The sequence below is a fragment of the Euprymna scolopes genome, chromosome 1 (assembly GCF_053919585.1).
Source record: "Euprymna scolopes isolate OS-2025 chromosome 1, ASM5391958v1, whole genome shotgun sequence".
Lineage (NCBI taxonomy): Eukaryota > Metazoa > Mollusca > Cephalopoda > Sepiida > Sepiolidae > Euprymna > Euprymna scolopes.
In genome coordinates, this window is record NC_136482.1 from 193259265 (window position 1) to 193275726 (window position 16462).

A 16462-nucleotide genomic window follows, 5' to 3' on the forward strand; every position below is an offset into this window, starting at 1 on the left:
AATCCTCGCTTCTGTTAGGTTAAGAATTCTCTCTTGCCTAAGCTTTCAATTTTTCGAGTCAAATTTTAAAAACTACACACGACTCGCAGACCTCATACCAGAATGTTCAACCGTTCCAGCTCCACCCCATAATAAATGCTATACTGGAACTTTTATCAAATTGGAAAGTCTGGTTATTTTTAACTCGTTAAAAAATAAAAATAAAAAAATAAAAATCTGATTAAGAAGTAATACCTTTAAGGTTACGTATTAACTTTAGACTAGCTAGAAGGAATGCATACTTCAGAAAAAAAAAAAAAAGCCGCGTGTTTTGGAGTTCAGATAATATGCAAATATAATTTGGGAAATGTTCAATTTCGTGGGAGACTTTTTTTTTTCTCTCATTTAATATAAGAAAAAGTATTGGTTAATAATAGTATATTTGACAAAAAGATTTAGGAAAAAGATAAATAAGAAAACAAGACAAATAATTCTCCTGTGTCTTATGATTGTTTTCATCAAATTCTTTTTTTTTTTCTTTAATAAATAATTTTCTACCTTATCGATTTTCGTAATTTTTGGATATAATCATTTAAAAAATAGGAGGAATACGTAGATACCATTGTTTTCAAGTGGAATTCAGTTTTACGATTTCCAAAATTTCGTCCCAATAGTGTAGAAGGGCTTCGATATATAATATGACCTTAAACACATTAAATAGACTTGTTATATAGATGGCTATATAGCAACACTACAAAGTTCAAATGCTTCTTTTGCCCAGATTTAATCAAATCAAATTATAAAGTTAGATCCATGTCCACGTAACCCATATCTAAAATTTCAAGTGTTTAGACCCAAAATTGGCGGAGGAGTTTGGTAGAGTTTTCAAAGGTCAAATCGTTGAACTTTGACCCCTGGACAGTAAAATTTCTGGCCGAAAACTGATTAAAAAGATTTTCCCAAATCTCAGTACCCCGTATGTCAAATCTCGAGTCTGTAGACTGAAACTTGACAGAGTTATTTGGTAAGGAAATGCACACACACACACATTTTCACTTGTATAGACATAGGAACGTGAATCTAAAGTTTATTTTTCTTTAAGTTCTTTTTCCGCGGATATTTTTCAAATTGTTTACATGTAATCTCCTAAAAAAGTCGAATCTTATTTTTATTTTGCTAAAAAAAAAAAACGGTGGGTATGAAAGCAAATGAAATACCCTAATAAGTTATCGTAAATTTAATCGTACAAGCGAAACGTGTAGAAAACAAGTTTCCCGTTATTAAGAATAAAGATGGCCGATATAAACAAATAAAAAAGGGGAGATAACTCTAAACTATACGAACTCTGATGCAATTTAATCATTTTGTTTCTAACTCAATGTTGATTGGTTGATGTCGACCAATCACCGATCAGGACACATTTACTGTTGATGTCACTGCACAAGGTAATCTTGAAGGTGAACCTTTCAGCACGTGTTTTTGGGGATCGGATAAATTTCGTCTTAAATATCTTCAATTTAAGTCCGAATCGAAACGATTAAATTCCACGATGCCAAGGAGAGGACGTTCAATGGCAGCTGCCCCCAGGTAAGATGGAAGATCCGACATTTTGTTTTGTTTGTTTCCTCTTTCTTCATTCAATTCACGTTTTCGTTTACACATTCCCCCCCCCCCATCATTTCATGTCATCAGTTTAAAAGGTCACTTTCTCCGTTTCATTTTAAATCCGAGCGAATAAAATATAAAATCGTTTCACTTTGTTATAAACTCATTTTTTGTTTGTTTTATTTTTATAAAATAAATCGAATCTTGTTTTATTGACTAATAATTAACGTAAACTGCAATGTTTCTTTCGTCTTTTTACGATTATGTGTGTTGAATGAAAATGTTTAATTGCTTTAAAAAAATATATATTTTTATATAAACAATGTTAAGAGAAAAGAAAAACTTCAAATTTTCGAGTTTCTTTTCTTCACATGAAAAATGAAACTAAAAACCTTAAAATTTAAACATTTTTCTTTGCCAATTCTCTACACATTTTTTTTTCTTCTAATAAACCGGCAACTCGTTTTTTGACCAAATCTCCACCAATTACGTAAGCCCTAAACTTTTTTGCGCAATTAAAATTCTAATCAAAATTAGCAAAGAAAGTCACAAGGTTCTTCTTCGTTATTGTACCTATTTACAATGCCTCCTCACAGGACAGAGTTGGACACCAGGGTCATTTTTTTGGTATTATTATACAAACACCGTGACAGCGTTAGGGTTAATTTGCTGTCACGGTGTTTGTATAAATTAACCCATTTTTTAACGTGGAGAAAAGGTACAAAAATAAAAATTGTCTCAGTCGTGAAGGACTTGACTTCTCCTCTACCGAAAGAGAACGAGAAATGGAAGTGCCGCATCTGAACAGATACTACACTTTGATCTTGGCTACTTCGTTATTGTATCGAAATTCGAAAATTGAAGTATTGAATTTCATGTGAAACCAATATTATCTACTGAATTGTCATGCCGCATTCCGCAATAATGAAAATATCTAAAAATTATGAAAAAAGAAAAACAATAAGGTAATGAAAAGTTTTCAAAGACAATGAGTAAAAAAAAAAAAAAATAAAAAAAATAAGTTGCCGAACATTTGTTTCCAGAAAATATTCCCCCCCCCCTTTTTGTGTGTGTGTGTGTGTGTGCGTGCAAAACTGAACTTTCGCTAATAGTCTTCGAAAACTATAGCTCAAACGGTAAGGAACGCGGCTGGAGTGATAATTCTTTTCGGTTTCGATTCTAGCTGATGGCACCCAAAGCATTTTTTTTAAATTTTACATTAAAGCCCGTCTCACGTTCGTATATAACGAAATAAATTTTTTTCTGTAGATTTCGATGTGCTAAAAATGACTCTGAAAACCGCTTCCGGGTAATCGTGAAGAAAGGGAGAGCCTGTTTCCTCCGTTTGACTGTAGGTGGCGTTACTGTCTGTCCACCCAGTTACGGAAGCACAAAATGTATATAATGCCACTCTTGAAATAAAAATAAATGTTTTTGTTATATTTTAATTTTAAACATGGTTTTTTTTTTGGGGGGGTGCAAACATATTTAAGTTTTGTTTTTTCAAACATATTTACGTTTTTTTTTTTTTTGTTTTTGCAAGCATATTTAAGTTTTATTTTTCCAAACATTTACGTGCTGTTGCTTGTTTATTTTAAAACATTTACGGTTTTTTTTTTGGGGTTTTTTTTTTTTTTTTTTTTTTTCTTTTTGCAAGCATAAACTAAATATTTTTGAAATATTTTTCTTTTTGAAAAGTTTGCTTATGCACTTATTCGTACCGCGCTATTTTTTAATAGTAGTTTCAAGTAAGATTCAAGTTTTACAATATCCTTTTTCAAATATATATATATATATATATAAATACTTGCAGAAAAGGTAAAATAAGTGCAGAAAAATTAAGAAAAAAGGGGGGGGTCCATAAAAAAGATAAAAGAAAAAACGTTGATTTTTTTTGGTATTATTATACAAACACCGTGACAGCGAATTAGTAAAATCTTTTACGTAGTATTCTGTTACGTTTCGGTGTGCTGAACACGAATCTGAAAACTGGGTTAGGGTTAGGGTACATTTTTTTCTACTAATTCGCTGTCACGGTATTTGTATAAATTTACCGATTTTTTTTATCATAAGAGCGTAAAAAATACTCGCGGAAAAACGGTTGTACCCATAAATATGTTTAAAAGAAAAATATAGCAAAAACATTTAGTTTATGCTTGCAAAAAAAAAAAAAAACGTAAATGTTTAAAAATTAACAAGCATCAAAACGTAAATGTTTGGAAAAATAAAACTTAAATATGTTTGCAAAAAAATAAAACTTAAATTTGTTTGCACAAAAAAAAAAAAAAAAGAAACATGTTTAAAATTAAAATATAACAAAAACATTTATTTTTATTTCAAGGGTGGCATTATATACATTTTGTACTTCCGTAACTGGGTGGACAGACAGTAACGCCACCTATAGTCGAACGGAGGAAACAGGCTCTCTCTTTCTTCACGATTACCCCGCTTCCGTCGCAAAAAAAATAGTTTTCACGATATGAAGAAATTACTTTTTTTTTTTTTTTTTTTTTTTTTTTTGAAAAGTGCCTAATCACTATTCCATGTAAATTTAACTTAAAATGAATACTCACTTTCTGGCCACCTGGGAGAAGGGGCATTTAAGTGTTTATTGGCTAAAAGTTTTTTTAAATCTTTCAATAAAGACAGGAGGAAATTTAAAAAAAAAATAAAAATCGGTATTTTTTACTTTTAGGCTTGTCTCACATTTGTATAAAAAGTTTTTTTGTAGTTTTCGGTGTGCTTTAAAAGAATATGGTAACCGTTTCGTCGTAAATTTACCATTTGTATGGTATTAACCCCTTAGCTGTGGGACTATTTTCCATTTCACAGCCCAGCCTTCGTTTACGCTACGCACGAGCATAAAAAAGACTGTTAAATGTGCACTCGCGTACCAAACTGCCTTGTCACATTGTAGTATTGGCGAAAAATTAAAATTAGACGAAAAACAAGTTGTTTTCCAAATATGAAGCCATGTGGCCCATGTGATTCTGTTATCACGACTGGCCATTTTGTACGCGCAAGCGCGCGCATGGCATACGCCATTTGAAAACCAAAATATTTATTGTATAAAATTGTATCAAAATATAATTGTAAAGACATTTATTGAAAAGTCTGCGTAAAAGAAAATATGGTAAAATTTTAGAAAAAAGCGCAACACACCGGCGCCGCCCCCGTCCCCTTTCACCCCGCTAATGTAAAGACAGAATTTTTGTGAAATGTTAATCATTACTCTGCTCGATAAATTTCGGTGCGTTACTTACGGAAAAACGGTTGTTTTTGTAAACTGCTCATGAAAACTAAATTTTTTTTAGATCAATTAAAAAGCATTAAAAACTACGTAACAAAAATGAACCACATTTATTTGAAAATGCACGCTAAAAATTCCTCCGCAATGTTACAAGTCATTTTACGCTCGTGCGCACGTGAACGCAAGAACCGAATTACTTGAACAAATACAACGATGCGTTGTGATATTTATTTTTTACTTACGGGAACTTAATAAAATGCTGATTTTTTTTTTTTTTTTTTTTTTTTTTTTTTTTTTTAATGTGATTTCTCTTCGGTCTGTGCGCATGCGTAATCAGCCGACTTACGCCATTATAGCTGATTTTATAAATAAAATAATCCATTGGAAAAATATTAATATCTTCGAAACTATTAATTTGCGACGGATACGGTTTTCAGATTCTTTTTTAGCACACCGAAATCTACAGAAACAATACATTTTTATCTATTAGTTAGAGTTCACGCTTTTTCTAAAAATAATATCAAAAATATAATTTTAATAAAACAACTTTCTATTTTTATTTTTTATTTCCTACTTCGGTCAGTAAATGTCGAACTTTCAAGTTAAGATCGATTTAGTATTATTACGCTTGTAACACTAAAAACGCCGCTTAAAAAATGCTGGAATGATCATTAGAAACGGAGTATTCATACAAACGGAAGTTGTCGATTATTTCGACCCTAATATACACATTTCGAACGTGTTCTTAATGTTACAAGCGTACTAACTAGATTTTAACTAAAACTCCAAATACTTCATTTACGAATATTAAAAAAATAAATAAAACAATATTTATCGCTTACACGTTTTTATCACATTGTTTAGGCCGCTAAACTGCACCGATTTTTTTATTTTTTTTAAGAATATTCTCCACTGCCCCCCCCCCTCCCATTTCACTGGTGCAAAATATACCATGATTAACCCTATGAACTGCACCTGTATCAGTATCCCTGGGAGAGCGATCGACAATAATCCTTATCTTCTTCCTCTCGAAGAAGAGGATAATGCTTAGGAAGATGGCCTCCCCAGATCGTACAAAAGAGATGTACGAATTTTGATCGTAGCAGCAAGTCCGTGTGCCAAGTCGTTATTGTAATATTGGGAAAAATAACATAATTGAAAATGAAGATTCCCGGATAACGCCGGGTAAGGTATAAGACGATTTTTTTTTCCGGTCGTATTTTAACCTGAGACCCCCCTCCATCCCCCGCATAATGGAAACCAGAAAGAAAAAAGGCTTTTAAGGTTGAAGGGAGTTTTTATACCTAAAACCGTTCTTAACATGGGGAGGTTGGGGTGTTTATGATACGCTGGCTTGGGCAGTTGGGGCACTGGGGCAGTGCTGCTGCTGCTGGGGCACATCGTGAAAATTTAATAATATTAAATTTCGTTAATGTTCAACTTTTTTCTTTTGGTTTTGTACCACATTTTGAATGCGAATAAATATTGACTTAAAATTAATTAGGTAAAAAAAAAAAATATATCTACCTTTGTGACGATTTCCCCCCCCCCCCCCGAGATAAACTTTCTAGAAAATCTGTAAAGGCCAACAATCGTTTGTCATTCCACATATTGACCTTTTTCTTATCTTTTTTTTTTTTTTTTTTTTCAATTAGGACATAAGGAATTCCATTAAGACGTGCAAAACTCTTTTTGAGTCAAAAGCTTTTCAAACAAATTCAAGTTGTGAAAATATATTTATATTTAAAAATATTTTTTTGATCACATTTTTTTTTCTTATTCGTCTTTTTTATGCATCTGTTGAACTTCTTTTTTTGTTCTCGATAATTTATCAAATGTTTCAGAGTTACCGACTTTTTCCAATAGTTGTACACTTTTTTTCTTTTCTCAATTGAAGATTTCTAGAAAATTTGGGAAATTCACAAACGCCTATCATCTTATACGACACATGTTTATAAATATTTTGATTGCAAATTATTGAAATTTTTTTCAATATTATCATTCTTTTACTACATTGGCTCGTGTCCAGTGCTCCCCTATGACTGCATTGTTGTGGCCTTCAAACATAACTTATATATAAATTTCAGCCACTCTGATGAGTCGTAGATAAGCCACGTGTCCGTGGATAATATTTTAAAAACTATATATATATATATATAAGGAACTTTTTCTGTGTGGGAGTTCGTTTTGTATGTAAATGGCTGGGTCGATTTTTTTTTTTTTTTTTTTTTTTTTTTTTTTTTTTAATTTCTTTATTTCACACAAATGTATGTCTTGTAGTGTTTTTAGATTATTTGAAATGTATGAGGAACAGGCTATATCCTGAGGATGGAGAAACTCGAATGTTTCTACATTACAACTTAAAGTATTCAACTTTAAATACAGAGAACATGAGAGTAGAGGAGGCAGGCAACAAGAATAGAAGAGGAACTAGAGCAGCAGCAGCAGGTGCAGAACTTCAGCTTATAGTTATTCACTTTAAGAATTACAATTTGTAGTTAATTTGTAATTTCTTTTATCTAAAAAGCCATAACAGTGGTCAGATATTTAACAAATGTTAAGTTAGCAGTTACTGTTTTAATGTGTCACTAAGTCATTTGGCAGTGATTAATTGGTTTAAATTTAATAGGAAAGAGAAAAGTAATTACTCGGTCGGTTAATCGGCAAATTGGCCGATTACTCCTTACTTGGTCCATCCCTAGACTGTACCCTTGGGTCAAATTTCATGCAAATCTTTCACATCTTCAATTGCTTGCGAAAAATGTGTGTGCAGTTCCCACACTGACATCAAACTGCGCACATATTAACTCTATAGACACAACGATTCTTATTCATGAAATTCTTTATTTGGCCAATCAACTCTGGTGTTCTGATTTCCTTACTCTTCTCACACCTCATCATCCCTCGGTCTCCCTTGCCTTCCTTGAATTTCTTATGCCACTCCAAAACTGATGCTTGATTCATGCAAGATGGTCCAAAAGCAGTCTGAAGTATTCCATACGTTTCTGTGACATTTTCAAGTTTAAAACCTAATTTTATTGCATATCGTTCTTCTAAAGTATCCTCACATCCAGTTTGCATTTTTGGAATTCACCAGCTGTGACAATCGGTCTTTAGTAGTGTGTATTCCAATTTCTGATGTAGCTGTTCGTTTGGATCTGAAATCGTAAAAATTGGTCGGCCATCTCAGATGTGTAACAATAACATATTAATTTTTTAAAAGTCTACAACAATTTGAAATGCCTGTGCAAAAATGTCTGGAAACTTATTGAAAGCACCTCATATTTTTTATTTTTTACAAGGTGGTCACCACTTATTAAGGCCCGGAAACCACTCAGGGATAAGGGTTATTGTAAGTACAGTACATTAGTGTGGATATTTAAAGTGTCTACTTAAGGGGGCGGTTCATCAGGAATTTGTTACGTTGGACTTGAAGACATCCAAGTTGTAGTCAGGAGGCAGACGGAACATAGTTCCACAGGCGTGCAGTTCTAAGAAAGAAGTTTTGTTCATGGAATCTACGTTTTGATTTAGGCATAGATAAAGAGTGGGTAAAGTTTTTGACAGTGGATTTTTTATTTTTTTTAATTTTTTTTTATTTATTAATTTATTTTATTACATTTTCACCCCAAACAAGGCACATTGCCACTTTGGTGTAGGGGGCTACTATCAGGGGAAACAACTACTGGGGTACTATGTAGGGATTTGGGCAGCAAGATGTTGGTTCACGTTACACTTGAACTTCTGCATGTCAGTACAGTTGGGGAAGCAGTGACCTGGAATGGAATTCCAAAGTCTAGCGGTTCTGGGGAAGAAACTACCGGAGTAGAAAGATCTACATCTAGGGATCTCTACAGTGTGGGAGTGGGATTTTGAAGCTTGTCGGGTCTGTCGAGGGTGTTCACGTCGTGGGGGCACAAGTGCTTGCAGTTCGTCAGAGCATTCACCATTAAAGTACTTGTAGAACAGGCAGAGGGATGCAACATGTCTATCGATGGGACAGAGGCTGAAGCTTAGATGCCAGTTTAGGGCCTATCAGATTGGCGACTCTCTTTTGAACCCTGTCAAGGAGCGAGAGACTAGTAGCCAATGGACCAGCCCAAATATGACAGCAATACTCCATACATGGGCGAATGGTTGCCTTATAGAGGTACAGGATACTTTCGGGTGTTAGTAGTTTTCTAGCACGGTAGAGAGAGCCCACCTTCCTTGCAGCGGCCCTGGCAATGCTCTCGATGTAATTGTTCTAACTCCTGTTTCCTGTGAACGTTGGGCCAAGGAGCTTGAAAGACGTACTCTCAGATAAAGAGTCGTTGGCCATTGCTATAGGTGGTAGAGAAGGTTTCTTGTAATTATTGAATGAAACTAGTTTAGTCTTGGCGGCATTGAACGTGACCATCCATTTTTGTCCCCATTCCACTACTGATTGGAGGTCATCCTCTAGTGTTTCTGCCATTACTTTAGATATATGTTTATTTGTTTTCCTGTCGTGCCTGCTATAGAGTGTGGTATCATCAGCATTTATACCCATCTCAGAGGCAATTTTGTCGGGGAGGTCATTTATGAATATCAGGAACAGTAGAGGTCCAAGGATAAATCCCTGGGGCACTCCAGCATTTATATCATATTGTTTAGATGTACGACCGTCGAGACAACCTGGATTTTTCTCTTATCTAAGAAGGATTTAATTATGTTAAGTATTCTACCAGTGATACTGTATGATCTAATCTTCCTGAGGAGACCCTCATGCCATACCCTGTCAAAAGCCTTAGATATATCTAGAGCTACCGCTCTGCCCTCTCCCGCTTTGTCCAGTGAATGGTATATGCGTTCAGAGATTACAGTGAGGATGTCTGCTGTGGAACGGGCTTGTCTAAATCCATATTGTTGGTCAGTCAGAAGCTTAGCATCTGTAAGGTGCTGGACTAGAGCATGGTTAATTAAGGTCTCAAATATTTTGGCAAAAAGTGTGAGGAGACTAATGGGGCGATAATTTAATGGGTCAGTTCTTTCGCCAGAATTATTGAATACTGGTACAACAGAAGCAGTTTTCCAACAGCCCGGAAAGCAAGATTCATTAAGGCATTTGTTGTAGAGTTTGGAGAGAACTGAAGCTACTTCGGCTGAGCACTTTTTTAATAGCACAGCTGGGATGAGATTGGGTCCACATGCTTTTGAAGTGTCAAGGTTTTTTATGATAGCATGCACCTGAGCAGGGGTGATTATCAGATCATCTAGCGTGGCGTCTGTCCACATAGGAAATTGAGGTAGGGGATGGTTAGAAGGGTCCAGTGTGGAGTTTGAGGCAAACCGACTGGCAAGCATGTTAGCCTTTTCGGTTGCTGAGCAAACAACCTCGTGATTGTTGGTTAGTGGGGGAATTGTTGATTGCCCATTATTTACTACACTGTTGTAGATTTTCCAGAAGTCACGAGTTCCTAGTTTTTGTGCTTCGATGCGTTTTTTAGTGGTTTCCGTAAATTCCCTCTTAGCTGTCGCTATTTCTTTCTTAACATTACTTCTAGCTTCTATGTACTTCTGTCTGTTTGAACTGGACTTATGTCGGTTAAACCTGCGGAATGCATGCTGCCTTTGAGAAATGGTAGTTGCGCAAGTCAAAATAAACCATTGGGGAGAGTGGGGCTTGCTATAGAATTTCCGCATGGGAACATGCGCTTCGATTACAGTTTTTGAACCATTCAGTGGTCTCGTTTGCGCACTGTTCAGCAGGAAGAGAAAAAATATTTCCCCATGGGGTGTCTGATAAGATCTCTGATGGCTTCCCAGTCAGCCTTTTTATAATATCTTGTTGTTTTGAGCACTGGCTCTTCAGTTTTGGCTCTAGAGTTTAGGGCGATTTCAACCATTATCACCGCATGATCAGCGTTCCCAAGTGGGTTGTCGGCTTTCGTTATACAATCATCAGGAACTGTGGTCAAAAACAGATCTAAAAGTGATGCGTGGTGTTCTTCCTGATCAGGGAAACGGGTTGGAAACCTAACAATTTGTGATAGGGAGTGAGATATAGAGAAGCTATGAGTTGCGCTGCCTGCTGCATCTGTGTAAGTAGAGAATCCAAGCCAGTTTTTGTGGTGGACATTAAAGTCACCAAATACATGTACTTGGGCGCTAGTGTCGAAGGAGAGTGCTGTGTCTATGGTGTCAGATACTTTGTTTATTATGGTGCAGTCTTGGGTCGAGGGAGAGCGGTAGAGAAAGTAAAAGTAGCTAATGTTGTGTTGCATAATTAGTCTAAAGCACATAAAGGCTTGATCATCCGTTTCTAGGTTTGTTTCTCTAGTCAAGGGAAGGGTATTACGAATGTAAACTCCAAGTCCGTGCATATGTCTGATTCAGCTAGACTGGTTTTTTTTGTAAAAGATTGGCGAGGGGGGACCAGAGATTGGAGTTCAGACGAGTACCTGCCATGGAAATAACGATAAAACAAAGATAGGCTTGCAACGTCTCTTCTGTGGGAGAGAGGTTGCAGGGAAGAGAAAAGAGCATCCCCCACTAAGCCACGAAGTCTATTTTGTACTTTGTCAAGGCAGGATAGGCTGGGTTTAGCAGCTCCTGCCCAGATATGGCAGCAGTATTCCATCCTTGGACGTACTTGGCTTTTATATAGATAGAGAATTGCATCAGTAGTGAGATATCTTCTGGAGTGGTAGAAGGATCCCACCATCTTTCCAGCGACCTTGGCAACAAACTTGATGTACATGTTCCATCTCAGATCAGAAGTGAAGGTCAAGCCCAGAAGCTTGTCAAAACATGGGGCTTCTCCTAGACGAGAGCCATCCATTTCAATTGATGCCAGATGGAGATCAGAGCGTTGATGGTGCAAAGATAGGAGTTTGGTTTTAGATACATTAAAGGTAACCAGCCACGTCTTCCCCCACTGAACCACTCGTTCGAGATCAGAGGAGAGAGAATCAGAGAGAGCTTTGTCATTTACGGCCTTTGATGTGTTGCTGTAGATGGTCGTGTCATCAGCATAGATGTCAACGAATGATTTAAGTATGTGTTTAGGGAGATCTTTGATGTAGATCAGGAAGAGAGTTGGGCCCAGGATGGACCCTTGAGGGACTCCAGCATTAATACTGCAGGCCTCTGATTTTTGTCCATCCACCACTACTCTTATGAGCCTATCAGAGAGAAATAATTTAATGATAGAGAGAATATTTCCAGTTATACCGTAGCTGGAGATCTTGTGAAGTAGGCCTTTATGCCATACTTTGTCGAAGGCCTTTGATATGTCAAGAGCAATTGCCCTGGAAAGGAAGCCTTTGTCAAGAGATTCACTAATCCTATGAGATATAACCGTTAGCACATCTGCGGTAGATCTTGCAGAACGGAAACCATATTGCGTGTCACTAAGAAGGTTATTTCTGCTGAGGTGATTGACTATTTCTCTATTTAATATGGATTCCAGCAACTTACTCATGACACATAGGAGACTTATTGGTCTGTACTGAGAGGGAGATGACTTATCACCCGAGTTCTTAAATACAGGGCATACTGATGAGGTTTTCCAAGGTGTTGGAAAGCACTTCTCCTTAAGGCAACATTTAAACAGTTTCGTAAGTATGGGAGCAAGTTTTGGTTGAAGCTTTTTTTAACACTATAATTGGGATGCCGTCAGGGCCAGTAGCTTTACTGGAATCAAGGTTCTTGATTAGCTTGGCGACCTCATGCACAGATATTTGTATGTTACCTAGCGTGTTTTGTGTTATAGGAGGAAATATGGGGAGTTTATGGCCTTCGTCGCATAGGGTAGAATTAGCTGCAAAGTTTTTGGCAAATAGTTTGGCCTTGTCTGAAGCTGAGGAGATGACCTCTGGTCCATTGATAATGGTTGGGATAGAACGCACACTTCTGTTCAGGATCCTATTTGTTATTTGCCAAAACTGGTGGGAACCAAGCCGCTGATCAGCTACTTTGGATTTAACAGACTGGGTATATAGCTCTCTTGCATTTTTTTATTACTCTTTTACAGTGGTTGCTGGCGTTCCTGAAAGCAGCTTTAGTCTCTGTGCATCTATTACGTTGGTAGCTATGGAAAAAGTGATTTCTGTGCGCGATGGCAGCAGCACATTCTGGCGAGAACCATAGCTGGCTGTTAGGTTTTTGTTGGAATTTTTTAGATAGTATGAATCTGTCTATGCCTACAATTAACCATTCAGTCAGGTCTGATACTATAGAGGACACATCATTTTTAAACATTGAATGCAGAAGTAGATCAGATATAAATGTACGGAAGCTATCCCAGTCAGCCATGGAGTATCGGTATACAGTACGGTGGAGGGGTACGTCTGGGGACTTATTTCATTTTTATCTTAACTGATATGACGGAGTGGTCGGATTATCCTAGAGGAGAAAGAACGGAACATGAACATAGCTCAGGGGAAGTTGAGAGGAAAAGGTCTAGGAGGCTTGCATATTGACCTGTAGTATCGGGCACACAGGTGGGCTCGCGAACAATCTGAGTGAGGTCATAAGCAATGGCAAAATCATGACAAAACCTCCCCTCATCGTCTGTCTTATTTGAGTAGGTCGGCCATTCCACGTTATGGACGTTGAAGTCACCACATATGTGGATGTTAGCCGTGGGCTGATATTTTTGACAACTCATTACAAATTAAAAAAACTAATCAAAGGTAAGTCATCCCAAGGGTGCAATCTAAGGATGTACCAATTATAGTGCTGAAAAAAGCTTCAACCAAAACTAGCACCCATACTTACAAATGTTTAAGCGTTATCCTAAGGAGAATTGCTTCTCAACCCCCTGGAAAATCTCCACAGTATGCCTTGTGTTTATAAATTTAGGTGATCGGTCATCTCCCTCTCAGTACAAACCAATGTCTCCTGTGCGTCATGAGTAAGTTACTGGAATCTGTTAAATAAAGTAGTAGTCAAACACCTCATCAAAAATAACCTTATGGACATGCAATATGGTTTCTGTTCTGCTAGATCTACAGCAGATGTGCTTAGTCTAATCTCGTAGGATTAGCGAATCTCTTGATGGCAGCCTCCTTTCTAGGACAATTGCTCTTGACATATCAAAGGCCTTTGATAGCGTATGGCATAAAGGTTTACTTCACACCATCTCCAGCTATGGTATAGCTGGAAACGTCTTAATTATTAAATCCTTTCTTTCTGATAGGTTCATAAGAGTAGTGATTGATGGGCAGAAATCAGAAGCTCTATAGTATTAATGCTGGAATCCCTCAGGGGTCCATCCTGGGTCCAATCCTCTTCCTGGTCTGCATCAGTGAGCTTCCAAATCACATCTTAACATTATTCATAGACATTTATGCTGAAACACTACCATCTATGACAACACATCAAAGGCTGTAAACGACCAAGTTCTTTCTGATTCGCTCTTCTCTGATCTTGAGCACGTGGTACAATGGGGAGAGAGGTGGCTGGTTACTTTTAATGCATCTAAAACCAAGCTTCTATCTTTACTTCATCAACGCTCTGATCCCCATCTGGTATTAATTGAAATGAATGGTTCTAGTCTTGGGGAGGCTCCATGTTTTGACAAGCTTCTGGGACTGATCTTTACTCCTGATCTGAAATGGAACACGTACATCAAATCCATTGCCAAGGTCGCTGGAAAAATGGTGACTGGATCGATATCCAGTAGATATCTCCCTGCTGATGCAATTCTCTACCTATATAAGAGCCAGGTAGGTCCAAGGATGGAGTATTGTTGCCACATCTGGGCAGGAGCTGTTAGGAAGACCTTATCCTGCGTTGACAGTTCAAAATAGACTTTGTAGGGGATGCCCTTTTTTCTTTCCTGCAATCCCTTTCTCACAAAAGAGACATTGTGATCCCGTTTCTGCTTTATCGCTATTTTCATGGCAAGTGCTCATCTGAAATCCAATCTATGGTCCCTCCATGCCAAACTTTCACGAGAAACACTCGTCTATCTGAAACCACTATCAATAATTTTCCTTACTCTTTATCTATGTGTAAACCTAAACGATTCCATGAATAAAGCTTCTTTCTTAGAACTGCACAACTGTCTTCCGTTTGCATGTTTTCTAACTGACTACAATATAGTCATCTTCAAGTCCAACATAAACAAATTCTTGATGAGCCGTGCCCTTAAGTAATCCAATTTACCAAATTTACACCCCTAATAGTTACTATATTGTCCTATTGACTACTGTACACGCTTTAACCCTTATCCTCGAGTGGCCTCTGGGCCTTGATGAAAAAAGCCAGTTGAACAGTTTGAGATGAAGTACATTAACAGTTAAATGATGATGAATGTTACAAGAGGCTTAAAAATCTTCACATACCAATGACTCTCAAAACAATAGCTGACTCATAAATAGCAATTCTTCCCCCTTTGTCAGAAACACTGTTCATGGAACATGAGGATTAAAGGACCAAATAAGGGAAAGCAAAATTTATAAGGTTGCTGAAAGTAAATCCCGTGTCAACTTTCTTCTCTGTAAATTAGACCCCCCCCCCCCATCAACTAACCATGTCATACGTCGGATAATTTTTTGTCAAGCGGATCAACACCATCCAAGTTCATCTGGGGATGATGATGCCCTCATTTGGGGATTGAGAAGTCACCTCTTTGTTATATTTACTTTCAGCTTCACTGTGACCTGGAGGAATAGTATACACGTATTTAATAAAATTTCGGCAGTATGGACTTTCATAGATTGATAAGCTAAGATGGCCGACCAATGCTGACGTCACATGGAAACTTACAATTGTGAAATGCAGATATAGGAACGAAATGCGCTTTAATAGTTTTTGATGCAAAGAAAAAAGAAAACCGAATGTTTTGCGTCTTTGTTCAAACATATTTTAAATTCAAATTTGGAAATAATTTCACTTTCATTTGTTATTACATTTTGTATCATTTTATTTCGTCTTTTTTCTGAAGTTAAAGGAAGTTGCAACTACTTTTTTTTTAAATATGAAAATTAGAAAAACTAAAAATATTCAAGTATGTAGTCACAATTTTTTGTTTGCTATGTTTTGTTATTTTTTATTTTATTTTTTTTTGTTCAAATTTTCGTTCAACGACAAAAGATTTCCATACAAAAATTGTCTGAAAAAGAAAAGACCTGAAATAAGTTTGATTCGTTTTTTTCTTTTTCCAATCAAAGCCTATTAGAACGCATTTTGTTCCTAAATTTCTATTTCACAAATTAGTTTTCATGTGACATTAGTATCGGTTAGCCATGTTGGCTTTTCAACCAACGAAGGCTGATATTGTCAGAATTTGTCCCGGGCATAATACTAAATTGCTTTGGATACCCTTGAGCAAGGTGTTCATCTCTATCTCCATCACCCATCTTCCCCAGCCATTTTTATGTTTTCTTTCTGTATAACCTAATTTCTCTAGCCACTGTTCTGGGTAGGACACAAAACTGCAAAAGTGGTGAAACCCCAATTTGGGGAGTCGCTCTTTGATGACCACTATTCTCAGGTTCACATTGACCTGGAGTGGTAGTAGCTTTTAAGTCCTCATCTGTTGCAATATTTTTGATCCATAATGGGGGTATATATTTAAATGCTGCCCACATCAGCATTATGCGGCACAAGGCCGGAAAGTGGGAATCCTGCAGGCTCCCCTAAAGGAGGGGCACTCCT

At 36.8% G+C, this 16462-nt stretch overlaps 1 protein-coding gene across 2 annotated transcripts in view; it reads left to right on the forward strand.

Moving 5' to 3' along the window:
* Window positions 1-1039: 1039 nt before the first annotated feature.
* The window catches only part of LOC145278795 (coiled-coil-helix-coiled-coil-helix domain-containing protein 2-like), a 28272-nt gene continuing 12849 nt past the window's right edge, over window positions 1040-16462 (forward strand). The window contains exon 1 of one of the 2 annotated variants that reach the window (XM_080130688.1): window positions 1040-1566. In XM_080130688.1, coding sequence (XP_079986814.1) covers window positions 1529-1566 — 38 coding nt within the window. In that variant the 5' untranslated portion in view covers window positions 1040-1528. The remainder of the gene's footprint in view (window positions 1567-16462) is intronic. The other variant, XM_080130687.1, reaches the window with a different exon arrangement.